Raw genomic sequence first — 15,013 nt, 5'->3', positions numbered from 1 at the left:
CACACTTTCACTATACACAGTATATAATAAACAGGGTGCGTTTCGAACGGCGTTAACATGCAAGGATCTGGTTGTAGAAATGGCAATGTAGTTTCAGCTACATTGGGATCTGTGAGGTGTTTAGTCTGCGAGGTGGAAGGATGAATTGTTAATGCTTATACAGTAGACACCTGAAAGCACAACATACAGCACACCATTAGGGTCAATGGCATTGGTGGGGATAAAAAAAAAGACTGATCTAGAAAACCTAAATGTAAGGATGGACTTTATTTAAAAAAAAATTTCTTTTTAGGACTACAAATTACAAAGGAAAAGCAGATCACTACACAGAATCTAATGAGTACATTTGCCTGTGCATAAAACTTTATCAAAGTCATTCATTTTACAAATTCACCCCACCCGTCAAATGTTTTTGCTATAATGCTCTCAAGGTTACTATACCTTTATTTCAAATTATATTACATGTTATTCTCTCAAGGTAAGTTATAAATACCAAATTATTGGCTTCTAAGAATGGCACCTTCAAAATGGGCAATTTCCACTCAGTCTCTGGTGGCATTATTCTAGACTATTTTCTTTTACCAATTAAGAAACTTTCAAAATGTTCACTTTTAGCCAAAAAGGTGGCTACCCCCCCCACCAACTACAAATAGACAACAAAAAGAAAAGCAATGAAAAAGGCAGCCATTAAAATAAATGTATTAATCATTTAAAGAAAGTATTTGGCTCATGGCAATAAAAAAGAAAAGAAAAAATGGCAACTAGGTAGGGTATGTTACTAGGTATTTGAACATAGTAAAATGAAGCCAGGCCCATATAAACAAGTGGGAGACGGCTATGACTGCCCGTCACCTGCACAACAGGAAATGGAGTCGTGTTTAGATACGATTAGAACATGCTCATCCGAAACACTCCCAACAATCTCACGGGTTAGTGACTGACAATCCTTTGGGAACCCTTTCCTCAACCATCTAGCTGTGTCCTGAGTAGAATGTTTGTATGAAGAGTATCTACTTTACCCACCTGGAAAGATACAAATGAACACACAACTTCCTAGGAATAAGCTCAGCTTTCTTCTTCCTACCTCTGCCATGTGTGAGTTCTTGAACAAGTTTGCTCTCCAGAGAGCAAACAACATCTGGGGTTAAAAATACAATAAAATGCTCACATATAACCAATTGTCCAAATACTTCCGAATTCATGTTATAGATTCAATTGTCTACAGGATTTTCACTGATGAACAGGGTTCTAGACATACTAAATTATCACACAAATCATTGCCTTTTGAGATTTTGGACACTTTTACAGTTTAATTTGCAAACAGAATTTTTTTTTGTAACAAATTATTTTTAACCAAATCATATCTTGAAAACTGTTTATATAGAAAATCCAGGGAATAAAGTGAACTGCTCGTTGCGGGAGGCCTTACATCACATTATTACAGTAGAAAATACAGGAGGTAGAAGGTAACTGACAAACCAATGCAACATCAGATTCAGTTCTACAGCCCCTGCAGCTCCTTACACATGGCTTCAGAAACCAAACCCACCGTTTCCAGGAACCATAAAAACAGTTAAAATAAAAATTGCCATGAAAGCCCTTATATCATGCTTGATATAGGGAGGTAGGAAGATGTAAGAACCAGGACACATGAGACATGACATTTTATCTACAACTCCTGTTTGCTTTACTGAGGATGTTGTTTCAAAATTCAGTCACCTTCTTCACCTTCAGACTCCGATTCTAGGAAAGAGTTTGAAAAATAGTCAAAGGTCATTTCAGGAAGCTAGTTTCCATTATTTGAAATTATATACTAATATCAATTGAAAACAACTACACATTTGCAAATTTGGAAAATTTCAATTTTCCTACTGTGTATGTAGTGTAAGACCCCACCCATAATGGGGCCGGAAAGCCCACAGCAAGATCATGGTTAGTCCACAGTAAGCCCATGGTAAAATCTAACCCTTGTTTGATCCCTGTTAAAAGGAAAGTTGTTCCCACATGTGGAGCTCAAACCCACACACATACAGTAAACCAATTTCCAGTGGGTGAACTATACTATACCTACAATTCTAGCAGAGGCAAGGGTTCAAAGCCATTTAGGGCTACACCATCAAATCTTGCCTTACAAAAAAAAAAAAAAAAAAAAAAAAAAACAAAAACCACAAATGTAACAACCCCAATTTCCATGCAATCTACAGAGAACTTACCCTCTTCAGCATTTTTGAGCCATTCTACAAACTTCTTCATCTGCTCAAGGAAGACACTTTTCCCTTTTGCAACATGTGCATCTTTATACCACTTCAGAATGGGCTCTTCACTCAAGACTTCAGCTACAAACAATGTCATTTATATTAGAAATTTGAACATAATCTTTCTACTACACAAGGTACAAATAAATATCTACTTGGCACTTGAGTTTGTTCTGTGGGGATAAGGGTGGGGGTGGGAGAGATAGATTCTCACTTGTGGATTTAATTAATTCGTAAACAAGCTCCACAGATGTTCTTCTAATAGCAATATACTAAGTAAAAACACCCAATTCTGCCAGGTGTGGGGAAGCACACCTTTGATGCCAGCACTATACTTGTGAGGCAGAGGCAGGTGAACCTATCTGTAAGTGCCAGGCCAGTCAACGTAACAGTGAGAGCATGCCTCAAACACAAACAGAATCAACACAACCCTGAATTTAAGCAGTGAGTTTTACTTTGTGACTATGGGTGCTCATGTCCAGACACTCCTTACTTCACAAGACTGAAGATTTACCTTTATAAAAAAGCACCACTATTTTCTGGAAGGCTTTCATGAAGTGAATGTTGTCATAGCAGTACTCCTGAATCTTCAGTAACAGAGTCAGCTCAGACTGACCCTGGGTAGTAAAGGCAGCGAGCAGAGGGCTGTATTGCTTTTAAAAGAACAAATGGCGTACTTATTACAATGGTCATCCTCTACAAGATTCTCACAATACAGAAGGTATTCGTTACCATAGTGAATTATCATCAGTTCATTGGAAATCAGGAATAAAAACAGTAAAGCAGAAAAATCTACTAAGCTCTGTATGTCAGTGGGGTAAGGAAAAAAAAAAAAACACCTCCCATTTTCCCTCAGCAGTACCAAATCTAAGGCTTAAATTACTTTTAAACATTATTTTTAATTTATGAACCAGATAAAGCCAAGTCAGTCTTAAAAGCATTATCAACACTAATTTCTGCATACTGGTAGATTATCCCCAACATCAAAAATGTGTAAAGATTATCCCCAGCATCAAAAATGTGGTAAATCCTTTAAGCCAGTGGTTTTCAACCCTCCTAATTCTGTGACCATATAATACAGTTCCCTGTGCTGTGGTGACCCCCAACCATAAAACTATTTGTTACTACTTAATAACTGTAATTTTGCTACTGTTATGAATTGTAATGTAAACATCTGTGTTTTCTGATCATCTTAGGTGACCCTTGGGTCAGGATCCACAGATTTGAGAACTGTCTTAGACAAACACCCACTGACAGTCCATCGGTCCCACCTGAAGTTGACAGTATGCTCTACCAAGGAACAACCCCAATACCTTCAAGTGCTTGATGGCTTGTTCTGCTACAAGCTCCTCCTTTTTGTTCCATTCTACAGTGCTCATCACGCTTGACCAGACTATCCCAATGACAACTGGCTCTGGGATATTATTTTTTTTCATCTCCTCCTTGACATACAAAATTATCTGCAAAATAATCCAAATTCAGTAACAGAAGCTATTTTTATTATAAACATACTTTACACATCAAACTAGACATTTTGTAAAAATTAAACACCAAATTTAGACATTTTACAAAAGCATAAAAAGCCTTTTCAGGGGCTGGAGAAATGGTTCAGTGATTAAGATCACTTGCTGTTCTGCCAGAGGACCCAGGTTCAATCTCCAGCACTCACAGCCAAAACACCAATGCACATAAAATAAAAGTAAGTAAGATAAAAAATTTAAAAGCCTTTCCAGCCAGGCATCATGGTGCAGCTTTAACCCCGGCACTCGTGAGGCAGAGGCAGGTGACCTGTGAATTTGAGGCCACCGTGGTGTATATATAAAGAGGTTCCAGGCTAGTCAGATATGAATGGTGAGCCCATGCCTAAAATAAATAAGCAAGCAAGCAAGCAAAGCCTTTCCATGAAACTGGCAACAAATTCCAACTGTACTACATATAAGCAGAAAACCATTGTCACGGAACAGAACCTTGAGATTTAATATACAAACTTGGGCAGGTAAAATGGCTCAGCAAGCAAACAGATTTAGGTACCTGCAACCAAGCCTGACACCCAAGATTGATTCCCCAGCCCCACATGGTGGGAGATCTGTGTAAAAATGCCCATTCTCTATCTCCAAATAAATGTAAAAACAATTACCACCACAACAAAACTGGCTCAACATGAAAAATGTCTACCCCTAGCCTATACACTACAAAATCTCCAAAGTTATTATCCTGGGCAATGAGTAAAACAAACTGTAACTCCAGTTCCAAGGGCAATGAGCCCTCCTGTTCTGACCCACTCAAGTACCAGGTACTCACATAAGTGGCACACAGGCATGTATGCAAGTGAAAGACATGCATTAAAGAAAGGATAGTTTACACAGAGCAGCTTACGTCCTTGAAGGGATCCCCGCGAGACATCTGCTCCTGAAGCTCCTTCTGGAGTTCCTTCCGCGCCCCGATGGTCTGCTGGTTGCGGACATACTCTGAAAGCTCTTTCAAGCCTGCCTCAGTGAAATACTTGGTGAAGTGCTCCACACTTTGCTTATTGGCAGGGAACAGCTCCATCAGTCTGTTGTCCATGCTGACTTTCCGGAGACTTGCAGCCACTGCATTGATGTCTTTTTCATTTATCCATGATTTAAAGAGCTTTACAGCAAATGCTGCTGAAACCCCTGTAAAAGAAATAAGCTACGCTTATCTAACAGAAGTACCTACCTCAAGTGCAGCCAAACTCTACATCCCTGTGCCAATGTGACCATTTCACTGCAAGCCCTAGTCTGTCACTTGCTAATCTTATTACTGATCCAGTCACAATTGAGAATTTATGTGCTAACCAGTGCTATTCTAAGTATTAAAGAGACCACATATTCCCAACAAGGTAGGCATTTAAGAAAATTGCAGGGGTTGGGGGCTAAGGCTCAGTTGGGAGAGTATTTGCCTTAACTACTGGATTCCCCCAGTTGACAAGAGTCTGAGTTCCCATGGATTTCTCATTTTAGGACATATAATCACACGTGCTTCAACCTGGATATGTGTTGTACTCTAAAGACATACCCCAAACTTGGATGCTAAAGGTATAAATCAAGTGCTCACTACATTGGAATGCTTAAAAAAATTTTTTTTTTCTTTTAAAGGGGCTGGATAGATGGCCGATTAGGTCAATGGTTAAGAGGACCTGAGTTCGGATCCCAGCACCTACATAGTTTTTAGTCACTCTAGTTCCTGTAAACCCAACTTTCTCTTGTGGCTATCCAGGATTCCTGCATGCATGTGGTGTGCATAAACTCACACTTAGGTAAATATTAAAAAAAAAAAAAAAAAAAAAAAAAAATTGAGACAGTTTTGTTTATTATGATACCAAATTCCAAATCTTCCCACCCCAGCCTCCAAAATTATGGAATTCAAGTTTGTACAACAATGCCTGGTTCTGAGAACTCAATAGAGGGTCATAGGTACCTGGGAGATACTTAAGTTCTAATTACCTTCTTTAACCAAATTCTCATTATAAAGGCTGTTAAGAATGGATGCATTAAGTGTTCCATTAGCCAGAAGAACCCCAGTCAACATAGCGAGCTTGTTCCTCTCCGACTCTGAAAATCCCTTTAGGAAAAGCAATAACTGTAAAAGTAAAAAATTAGGGTTAAAAACAGCATTTGCATTGTTATGCTAAAAGCAAATAAAGCAAACCACATTCAGCTGAGGTCCAAACATTCATGTTTTTATCTCCACCCTAAGACTCATTAACCCAGTGGTCTTGGGCAAATTACTTCATGCCTGTATCTTGGTTTCATTACATATTAAATATGAACAATAAAACTCACCCTACGATGTTTTTATTTATACGGAAGAATTAGAACAGAGCCTGATATTCAATATTCAATTTTGTCAGACTTCTACTTTTGCTGCTGCACCCATTTATGAGTATTTAGCATCAGGACTCAAATACAAGTAATCTCTCAGGCATTTTATGCTCTGGCCCTTTCTCCTTCCAAACAATCCTTGTATTTAAACTGCCATCTGTTTCAACACAACACTGACAATGTGTGAGTTTCAAGTATTTCATTCAGCAAACTAATGGACATACTCCCCAAACTATACTTCAATAGTAGCCTCCACAAACATCTAAAACAACATTCAAGAAGTGGCTGAATTGGAACTTAACATTTCCCTATCTGCTCCTTTCCCTATCTACTCTGGGGCCAGAGACCAAATGCTTGGTTTTACACATGCTAAGTACATGCCATATCAAACTTTCTCATACCTTTTTAACTTCATCTTCAAAACCTTTCTCCAGGTATTTGTAGCGCCTTATTAACTTGTTAAAAACCTAGAAGAAGATCAAAGTCATTTCTAGAACCAAAAAAGAAGACTCTCCACTGGATAATCTCACCAGGTACTGAAACTATGAACATTTAATAGCCACTTCTCAATAACTTTATTACTTTATGTTAGACTAATTAGTTACTGTTCAAGTAACAGTAAGATCCTAGAACACAGCTCTATTTTTCCTAGACACAGACATCAAATCCCAGGTTAGGTACATTAAATTCTTTGCTTACAAGAAGTACAAATTTAACTATGAAGATGAATAGGGTAACAGAGTTTTCAGCAATGGGAAGGCTGAGTCATGAGGGTTACTTAAGTTCAAGCCTAGGTTGGGCTATAAAGTGGCATTTCAGGCCAGCCTCAATCAATAAACTTTTTCTTCAGAATGAAAATATCTACAGAATGGCTCAATATGACAATCTCAATAGAAAACTAACTTTTCTGTTCACCTTAGCTTTTTTTGGCCAGTCTCCCTGTAAGGAGCCCAAGTCAAGTCTGCCTCAACTCAGATTTTCTAGCCTTAGTTTCCTGAGTATATGGTATTACAGGCATGAATTACTACATCCACTTAGTATCTTCCTTGTGTGGTGGGATAGGGAACTCAAGCAGACATTCATGTAGTGTCTAGGCTGGCAGTGAATATAGAGTGTACCTGAGGATGACCCTGAATTCCCCATCTCCCTGCCTCAATTTCTTAAGTGCTAGGGTTATAGGAATATGACACCCCCACCCCTTTTTGAGAACAGAGTTTCTCTGTGTAGTCCTGGCTGTCCTAGAACTTGCTCTGTTGACTAGCTGACCTCAAACTCAGAGATATGTCTGCCTCTGTCTCTAGAGTGTTAGAATTAAAGGTGTGCGCCACTGCCCATCTGCATATTGCCTTTGTTAAAGAGAATTAATTCCAGAGAAACTCGGTGGTTAAGAGTATCGACTGCTGTTTCAGAAATTTGGTTCCCAGAACTAACAATGGACAAGCTCACAACTGCCTGTTACTATGGATTCAGAAGATATGATGCCTCTGATTTTCGTGGACACCTGCACTTAGGGGCACACACCCACAATGATTTTTTTCTCCCCCCAAAAGAGAAAAGAGCAAAGGCTGGGCTTGCTGAGGAAGGTAGATCTCTTGAGTTTGATTGCAGCAAAGCCACATACTGAGACATTGTCTCAATAAACAAAAAATCTCCCCCCCAAAACAATCAAACAAGTAGTTTCTAATCTACTATACCTCATCAAGACCTAAACCCTTTAAAAAACTTAAACTTTCTACACGTAACATATATAAAAGCAGAACATCCCTTGGACACTCCCTGATGGATGGTAGGTATGATGGACAATTTTGCTTACCTGAGCAAATGCTTGCATGGTCTCTAGGTCTTCTTGTGCTGCAAACACACAGACATCTGTGCGCATCATGTCATCTGCCAGTGTACCCCCTGGGGCTAAGAAATATTTAATAGTAAATTTGCAGTAACCTCATCTTAAATGGGTGACCATTTCAGCTTTACATACTAATAAGGATTTCCAATGTAAAATAAAATAGTAACAATCTAAGATGAATTAACATCCAATTGGTCAGATGGCTCAGTATGTACAAATAAAATGAATAATTTGCACAGCAATCAAGCAAGCAAGTACCCCTATCCAAAGAGATTCAGGGAGTAAAGGTGCTTGCCATCAAATCTTGGGGAACTTAATATTTACTACATATGCCTACATAGATACAATCATATATAAAATAAGCATAAAAATGTGTAGTGAAATAAACTCAATGAATCAACCATTTAATTAGTGCCAAAGAGGTCAAGTAGGTATTCAGATCTGGTTTTGATTATGTTTACCTTTCCACATAGAAAGTGACTCCTTTAAATTCCCAAGGAGACTGTACTGTACCTTTAAGGAAGGATCTTGCCACTTAGCCCAGGCTTGCCAGGGACTCATAATTCTCCTGAATACATGGATTACTGATATGCCACCACAGCTGGCTCAAAATCCCATTTTTCATATTATACCATATGAAGAAGGCAAGTTAAAACAAGAGAAATTCCCTATTCAAGTCTAGCCTGAGCTACATCCAAGTGAAACCTTATCTTAAAGAAAGTTGTTGGGTATATAAAACCTGCAGGGTACAGACCAAGTACAACTGTTAATAAACATTACAGTTGTACAATAAATCTGATATTCTCTTTACTATCTTTGAAAGTTTCTTGCCTGTTGTGGTGGCCCAAGTCTCTAATCCTAGTACTTGGAAGTTACAAGAATCCTCAGCAATGTATCAAGTTCAAGGCCAGTCAGGGCTATATAAATGAGAACATAGCCCCAAAACAAAGTGGGGGGGGGGAGGAAGTTTAGCAAACCCAATCTACACAGTGACCTCTATAATAGCCAATGTTACATAGGGAAACCATCTCTACACCAGAGCTTGCTCAGTGGTTAAGTGCACCCACATGGCAGCTTGGTTCCTGGGGCTCTGACACTGACATACACACACACACACACACACACACACAAAACACCAATGTACACAAATAAAAATAAATAAAAACAAAAATACAACACAATATAACCAAAATCCATCCCTCTTGTTGGGTTTGTCAAAAGCTCAACATTCTGGCTTTTCCATTATCTCTGTATATTTCACTTCCCTTAATTATACCCACAAAACCCAGATACCTACCCAGCATTCCACCAGCCACCAGAATGTCAAAGAGTGTTTCTGCATAGCGGCGGTAGTCAAGTTTTGCTCCAGAAGCATCAAGAAACTTAGCTACTGCTTCCAAATCAGTACCAGTTTCAGTTAAGCCTTGAATAATACAGTCTTGAAACTGAGTAGGGTCAAACCTCTCTTTTTCATCTGGGGGAGGAAAACAAAAAAGTTATCACAGATGGCACAACCAACACCTTATGAAGCTAAGACCATCTATCTACTGAGCTGGGAAAAGGCAAGTACCCAAGACTTGGCTTGATAGGAGAAAGATTAGACACATCCTAGTGTTCCTCCTGCATGCCCAAGGCAGGATGACCTACCTGGTCAATACCACATGGCTACCCCACTTCTGCAAGCTGAAATGTTAGGGCTTTCTGCTCCCATTATCACTAACCTATTCTAGCCATGGTGGTACAAGCCTTTTATTCCAGCACTGGGAAGGCAGAGGCAGATGGCCTTAAGTTGCAGGCCAGCCCGTTCTACCTTAACATTAACCTTTTTTATGCCGTGTATACTTTATTCCTCTGGAAATTTGCATACCCAAGTTCCCTGTCCCCAGGGTTATAGGTATCTGCCTAAACTTGCACTTCCATGTGCTATAGAACTGAGTATAGACTCCAGTCTTGTATATGCCATGTAAGCACCACTAAGCTACAGTCTAGCCTCAGTTTATTGCACTGATACAGATTGTCTTACTAACTTGTATCCATCTTATTAAGACCAGAGCTCACTGATTTGGCTAGCCTGGTTGGGATCCACTGGTCTCTGCCTCTTCATGCTGAGTCACAGACATGAGCTGCACCTGACTTTTATGTGGGTACCAGGGAACAAATGCAGGTCTTCATGCCTGTGTTGCAAGCACTTTATCCAGTTAGCTCTTTAGTCTCTTTTTTGTTTGTTTTTGAGACAGGGTTTCATTTGCTTCAGGGTGACCTAAAGTTCCTATGGCTTTCAATTTATGATCCTTCAGCTTCCATATCTTCAGCTCTGAAAGAGATCCTAGGGCTCTATACATACTAGACAAGCTCTCTACCAAACTACATCCCCAGTCCTGTTTTGTTTTTCTTTTTTTTTTTTTCTTTTTCCGGAGACAGGGTCTCTACCAGCCCCAGATGTCCAGAGCTCACTATGTATGTAGACTAGGCTGACCTTGAACTCAAGAGACCTATCTGTCTCAATCTTCAGAGTACTAGGACTAAAGGTGTGTGCCACCACTGCCTGGCTTTGTTTTGTGTTTTTTGAGTCAAGGTTTTGCCATGTATGTATGTATGTATGTATGTATGTATGTATGTATGTATGTATGTCCATACTATTTTCCAGAAGGGAAATCAGAGAAATTATATAACCGAAAGACTATATTGGCTTGTAGTTCAGAGCATATGCCTTTAAGTCAAAACACCCGATTGTTGGACTGGGCATGGTGACACACACCTTTAATCCCAGCACTTGGGAGGCAAAGGCAGGATATATGAGCTTGAGGCTACCCTGTTCTACACAGTGAGTTCCAGGATAGCCAGGGCTACAGAGACCCTGCCTCAACAAACAAACAAAACCCATAGGAATGAATCCTGGTTTCTACTATACCCAGTGCATCCATGCTACTAGTCACTTTCTTCTTTTAAATAGTAAACGCCTACATGGATATATGGATATATGTGTACCAAGTGTGTGCCTGGAGTTTGAGGACGCCAGGAGTGGGTACTGTGTCTTTGATACTGGAGTTATAGGCAGATGTGAGCTGCCTGATGTAGATGCTAGAACTCAAGGCCAGATACCCTGCAAAAACACCAAGTGCTCTTACTTGCTTAAGCATTTCTTCTAGGCCCAAATGAGCCATTTTCTACAAATCTTGCAAAATAACATGTACCTCATAAGTTTCTGTGGTTACTAAATAATACAAGGCAGAACCACACAGGCTTTACTGAATTATCAAACCCTCACATTCTCCAGGGCCTCACATGATAGGCAAGTGCTCTGCAACTGATGTGCACCACAGCCCTTTGGTGTCTTTGTCAATTTATGATAGATGACTATAGCTGAGGATACACAATACCTTTTTTTAAAAAACATACTAATAGAGAAATTATTTTTTCAAAGATCTTATTTTACTAAAAGTCCTATCTTCAAAACTCCCTTAGGCCAAGGCAAACACAGATTATACTCTGAACTAGGAGGCCATAAGAGATCCTTTCTTTTGTTTGTTTTTACTTTTTTGGGGAGGAAGGGGCACTTAAAGACAGGGCTTTTTGTAGCCTAGGTTGGTCTTGTGCCTCAGTCTTATAGGCACTCCATTATAGTCAAATGCTACACTATACCAAGCATGATTTAAGGAAGTGACACTTCCCAGATGCTAATAATAAAAGTTATTTGTTACTATCAATTATATCAAGATGATGCCAAGAATCCATGAACACTGAAAATACCTACTTTTCTTCATTATTGAGAAATTAGTTTAAGAACATTTATTGATGCCAGGCATTGGTGGCACACACCTTTAGTCCCAGCACTTGGGAGGTAGATAGAGGCAGGGGGATCTCTGTGAGTTCGAGGCCAGCCTGGTCTAAAGAGTTCCAGGACAGGCTCCAAAGCAATAAAGAAACCCTGTCTCAAAAAACAAACAACAAAACACATTTACTGGCTAAATCTATACCTACAATGATATAGAACTACCTCTGAAAGGTAGAAAACCAGAAACAATCGGAAGACCAATAGCCAGCCCAATCTCTATTTTCTCCAAACTACTCCACAGGTTAATGTGTGTTTCAGACAGTCTCACCACATAGCCCTAGCTGGTCTAGAACTCACTAAATAGACCTCTATTTACTGACCTCTCCACTGCTAAAATTAAAGACATATGCTACCATGCCTAGCCAATGTGTGTTCTCAAAGAATACCACTTAAACTTTTTGTTTGGTTGGTTTTTTGAGACAGGGTTTTCCGTGTAACCCTGGCAGTCATGAACCAGGTGTCTTTGAACTCAAGAGATTTGCTTGCCTCTGCCTCCCAAGTGCTGGAATTAAAGACAAGAGTCCTAGGTTCAATCCCCCAAACTGGATTGCCAGTAGGAGCTCACGCCTTTAATCCCAACACTTGGAGGGCACTGGATGCCAGACTGAGCTACAATATGACAACCTTAAAAAAAAAAAAAAAAAAAAAACACAAGTGTGAACCATATTCTACAACTTCATAAAATCTGATTTTTCTCCCACACATCTTTTCCAAGACCTAGAGCATGTTAGACATCCCATCAATTAGCTCCCCTTTCATATATCTCCATAAAATCTTGGTGAAACTAGTGATTTTAGGAGTGTCCTCCATTGTTTTAGCCTTGATTCAAACTCTGGTACATGCCTTTAATCCCAGGAGACAGAGGCAGGCAGACCTCTGAGAGTTCAAAGCCAGCCTAGTTTACAAAATGAGTTCCAGGACAGCCAGAGTTGTTACTCAGAGAAATCCTATCTTAAGCAAACAAACAAGAACCCTATCATCTTAAAACCAGATTTTACTTTAGCCATTACTTTTCACATTAGAAGGAATACTGATACTTAAAAAGTGAAGACTTGAGAAACAATAGAAACAAGTTGTGTTATCTGAAAGAGCAGTCAACTAGAAACTCAAGTTTCTTGTTATTTTCTTTTGAGGGTTTAGTAACATGCCGCTGACTGAGAGAAAACAAGATACAAAACGTCTGAAAGCTTAAGAGAGATACAAATATTTACCTCTTTTTCTGGTTTTAAAACGCTGGCCTGATAGCGTTGGTTTTTGCTGCTTTTGATTATTCATAAAAGACACCCTAGAAAAAAGAGAAATAGGGTCTTAAACGCATCTGTGCCTGTAACGTTAACTTCTAAAACAAAGTATCAAACCGTAAGTCAAAATCACAGCCAATTCAAACCCAGCACACTTTCAGTTCACACGCAACAGAGCCAGTGCAGGAAAAGCGTCCCTCTATAAGAACCCCTTATACGAAGCCCTGGGACCACACCTTGACATGACATTACACTGTCACCCTGTATGGTGGCAAACTCGACTACACAAGCCTAAATAGCTCAGTCTCTTCTACACTGCCCTTTGCATCGCCCACTTTTTCTAAGTAACCAGAACTCGGGGGACTATCACGACCGCCACGAGCTATGTGTCAAAGGGAATCCCTCCTGAACAGCAGCAGCGCCGCCCTCACTCCAAAGTGGCGCCTGAGCTTGCACCCTTCCAAGCTGCAAAACCCAGAGCTGGCCGCGAACGCTACAGCCCAGGCCGCCGCCTCCTCCCCGGGCACGTGTCTCCGCATCCACACCCTTCCCCGTGCCTCCCGCCTCGGAGCGCCCGGCTGACGGGCCCAGCGCGCCCTGGGTCCTTCTCCACTGACCCTGTCGCCTGCGGTGGTGGCCGCCGCGCCGAGCGGACCACAGGCGCCGAGGCGCTGCGCGCCGGGGCCCCCGCCGCCCCGTACATCCGCCCGCCCTCCCGCGAAAGCAGCGGCGGAGGCGGCGGCCGCGGCGGTGGTGGCGGCGGCTGCGCCCCGCCCGCCGAACCCCCCACGCGTACATCACCCAACAGAGGCCGCGGCGGCTTTGTTACCCAGGCCGGCGGGGCGCACACGGGGCGCGCCGCCACCCCGGCGCCCCGCGGCCTCGCTCGCCCGCCCCAGCGGCGGCCCCGGCCACGAATCCAGGCCCCGGGCCCCGCCGGCCTCGCCGAACCGCGCCGCCACCCTCGCCCTCCGCCGGGCCACGGCGCGCCGCCGTCCCCCCAGGCCCTGCGCCGCGCTCGCCTCACCGAATTTAAGGCGAAGAGAAAAGAGCCAGAAATCCCCGAGCTGGCGGCAACTGCGGCGCTGTCTCCTCTGCGACCGGAACTAACGCGAGCAGAAGAGGAGGAAGAAGCGCCACCCCCGCCCGGCGGCCTGCTATCGCGAGATTTCTCCCTGCGCCAGTTCGCACCCGGCCTGCCGGGGACGCGGGGTGGTAGCCCGGGGCACCGACGGCCCCGGCGCGGGTAGGACTCTTTAAGCCGCGCCGAAGCCCTGGGCTGCCCGGACCCTCGTGCCAGGGAGACCCATCTGTCTCTCTTCCCGCGCCGCATCCTCCGGCCTCTCCGCTCGGGGCTGGGGTGGAGGGGTGGAGCCGCCCCTCGACCTGGCGCGAGTTGGACCCGTCCGCCCCGTCCGGGGGTGGGGGCGCTGGGCGGCGTGCGTGGAGGCCGGGCCCGCGGGAGGGCTCTGCTGGGCCTCGGCGGGTCCCACCCTGTCTGCCTGGCAGGGGTCGTCTGGACCGTCTGCGGTCCCGCCTGAAGCTGTCTGGGCCTCCTTGCTCTGCAGCGCCAAGGGCCGAGTCTGACCCCTGCCTGCCGCCACGCCTCACAAGCGGTGCTTGTCCCCCGACTGTGCTGGGACTGCGGACTTGTTAAAACACATTGCGACGTCCCCCAAGCCCCCCGACCCCCCCCCCCGCAATTTGTAATTGATTCTGGTGCAGGACCCAAGAATGAGCCTTAGTATCAGAGTCTCCGAGACGCAGGTATTGTCAATGCAGGATCCACACTCTGAGAACCTTCAGAAGGTGTACTCTTGGGGACATCACATAAAACTGCACCAGCACCCTGTTTGTGCCCTTTTTGTCTGCTTCCTCGATCTTCTACCGGACAAACCCTGAAATCGGGATTTGACCTTAAAATCACCTTCCCGTCCCAACCTTTCTTACCATACATACCGGTAAAAACCAGTGTTATTTGTTAATCGCCT

The 15,013-nt window shown here is 42.7% G+C and overlaps 1 protein-coding gene across 2 annotated transcripts; it reads right to left on the bottom strand.

Moving 5' to 3' along the window:
- Nucleotides 1-274: 274 nt before the first annotated feature.
- On the bottom strand, nucleotides 275-14,212 carry Bzw1 (basic leucine zipper and W2 domains 1). 2 transcript variants are annotated; one of them, XM_051190247.1, is made up of 11 exons: nucleotides 14,050-14,212; nucleotides 12,993-13,066; nucleotides 9,244-9,420; nucleotides 7,914-8,008; nucleotides 6,502-6,567; nucleotides 5,723-5,858; nucleotides 4,632-4,912; nucleotides 3,569-3,715; nucleotides 2,770-2,908; nucleotides 2,214-2,336; nucleotides 275-1,743 (listed from the first exon to the last, which is right to left on the bottom strand). In XM_051190247.1, the coding sequence occupies exons 2-11, from the start codon at nucleotides 13,054-13,056 to the stop codon at nucleotides 1,712-1,714; spliced, it is 1,260 nt and encodes a 419-aa protein (XP_051046204.1). In that variant the 5' UTR covers nucleotides 13,057-13,066; nucleotides 14,050-14,212; the 3' UTR covers nucleotides 275-1,711. The 2 variants fall into 2 exon arrangements, with proteins under 2 accessions (XP_051046204.1, XP_051046203.1); XM_051190246.1 differs by lacking the exon at nucleotides 14,050-14,212 and adding an exon at nucleotides 13,640-13,762.
- Nucleotides 14,213-15,013: the final 801 nt, after the last annotated feature.

The sequence above is a fragment of the Phodopus roborovskii genome, unplaced genomic scaffold (assembly GCF_943737965.1).
Source record: "Phodopus roborovskii unplaced genomic scaffold, PHOROB, whole genome shotgun sequence".
NCBI classification, from domain to species: Eukaryota; Metazoa; Chordata; class Mammalia; order Rodentia; family Cricetidae; genus Phodopus; species Phodopus roborovskii.
This window is presented reverse-complemented; position numbering and strand designations above follow the sequence as displayed.

Bases quoted from the DNA above. Each gene is read 5' to 3' on its own strand.
- Bzw1 (XM_051190246.1), bottom strand. From the start codon at position 13,725: ATGTACGGGGCGGCGGGGGCCCCGGCGCGCAGCGCCTCGGCGCCTGTG. The intron at 2,909-3,568 runs GTATTGGGGTTG...TTCTTTTAAAAG, and splicing joins AAGCCATCAAGCACTTGAAG to CAATACAGCCCTCTGCTCGC. The intron at 2,337-2,769 runs GTAAATCTTCAG...CATTGTTTGTAG, and splicing joins AGTGGTGCTTTTTTATAAAG to CTGAAGTCTTGAGTGAAGAG.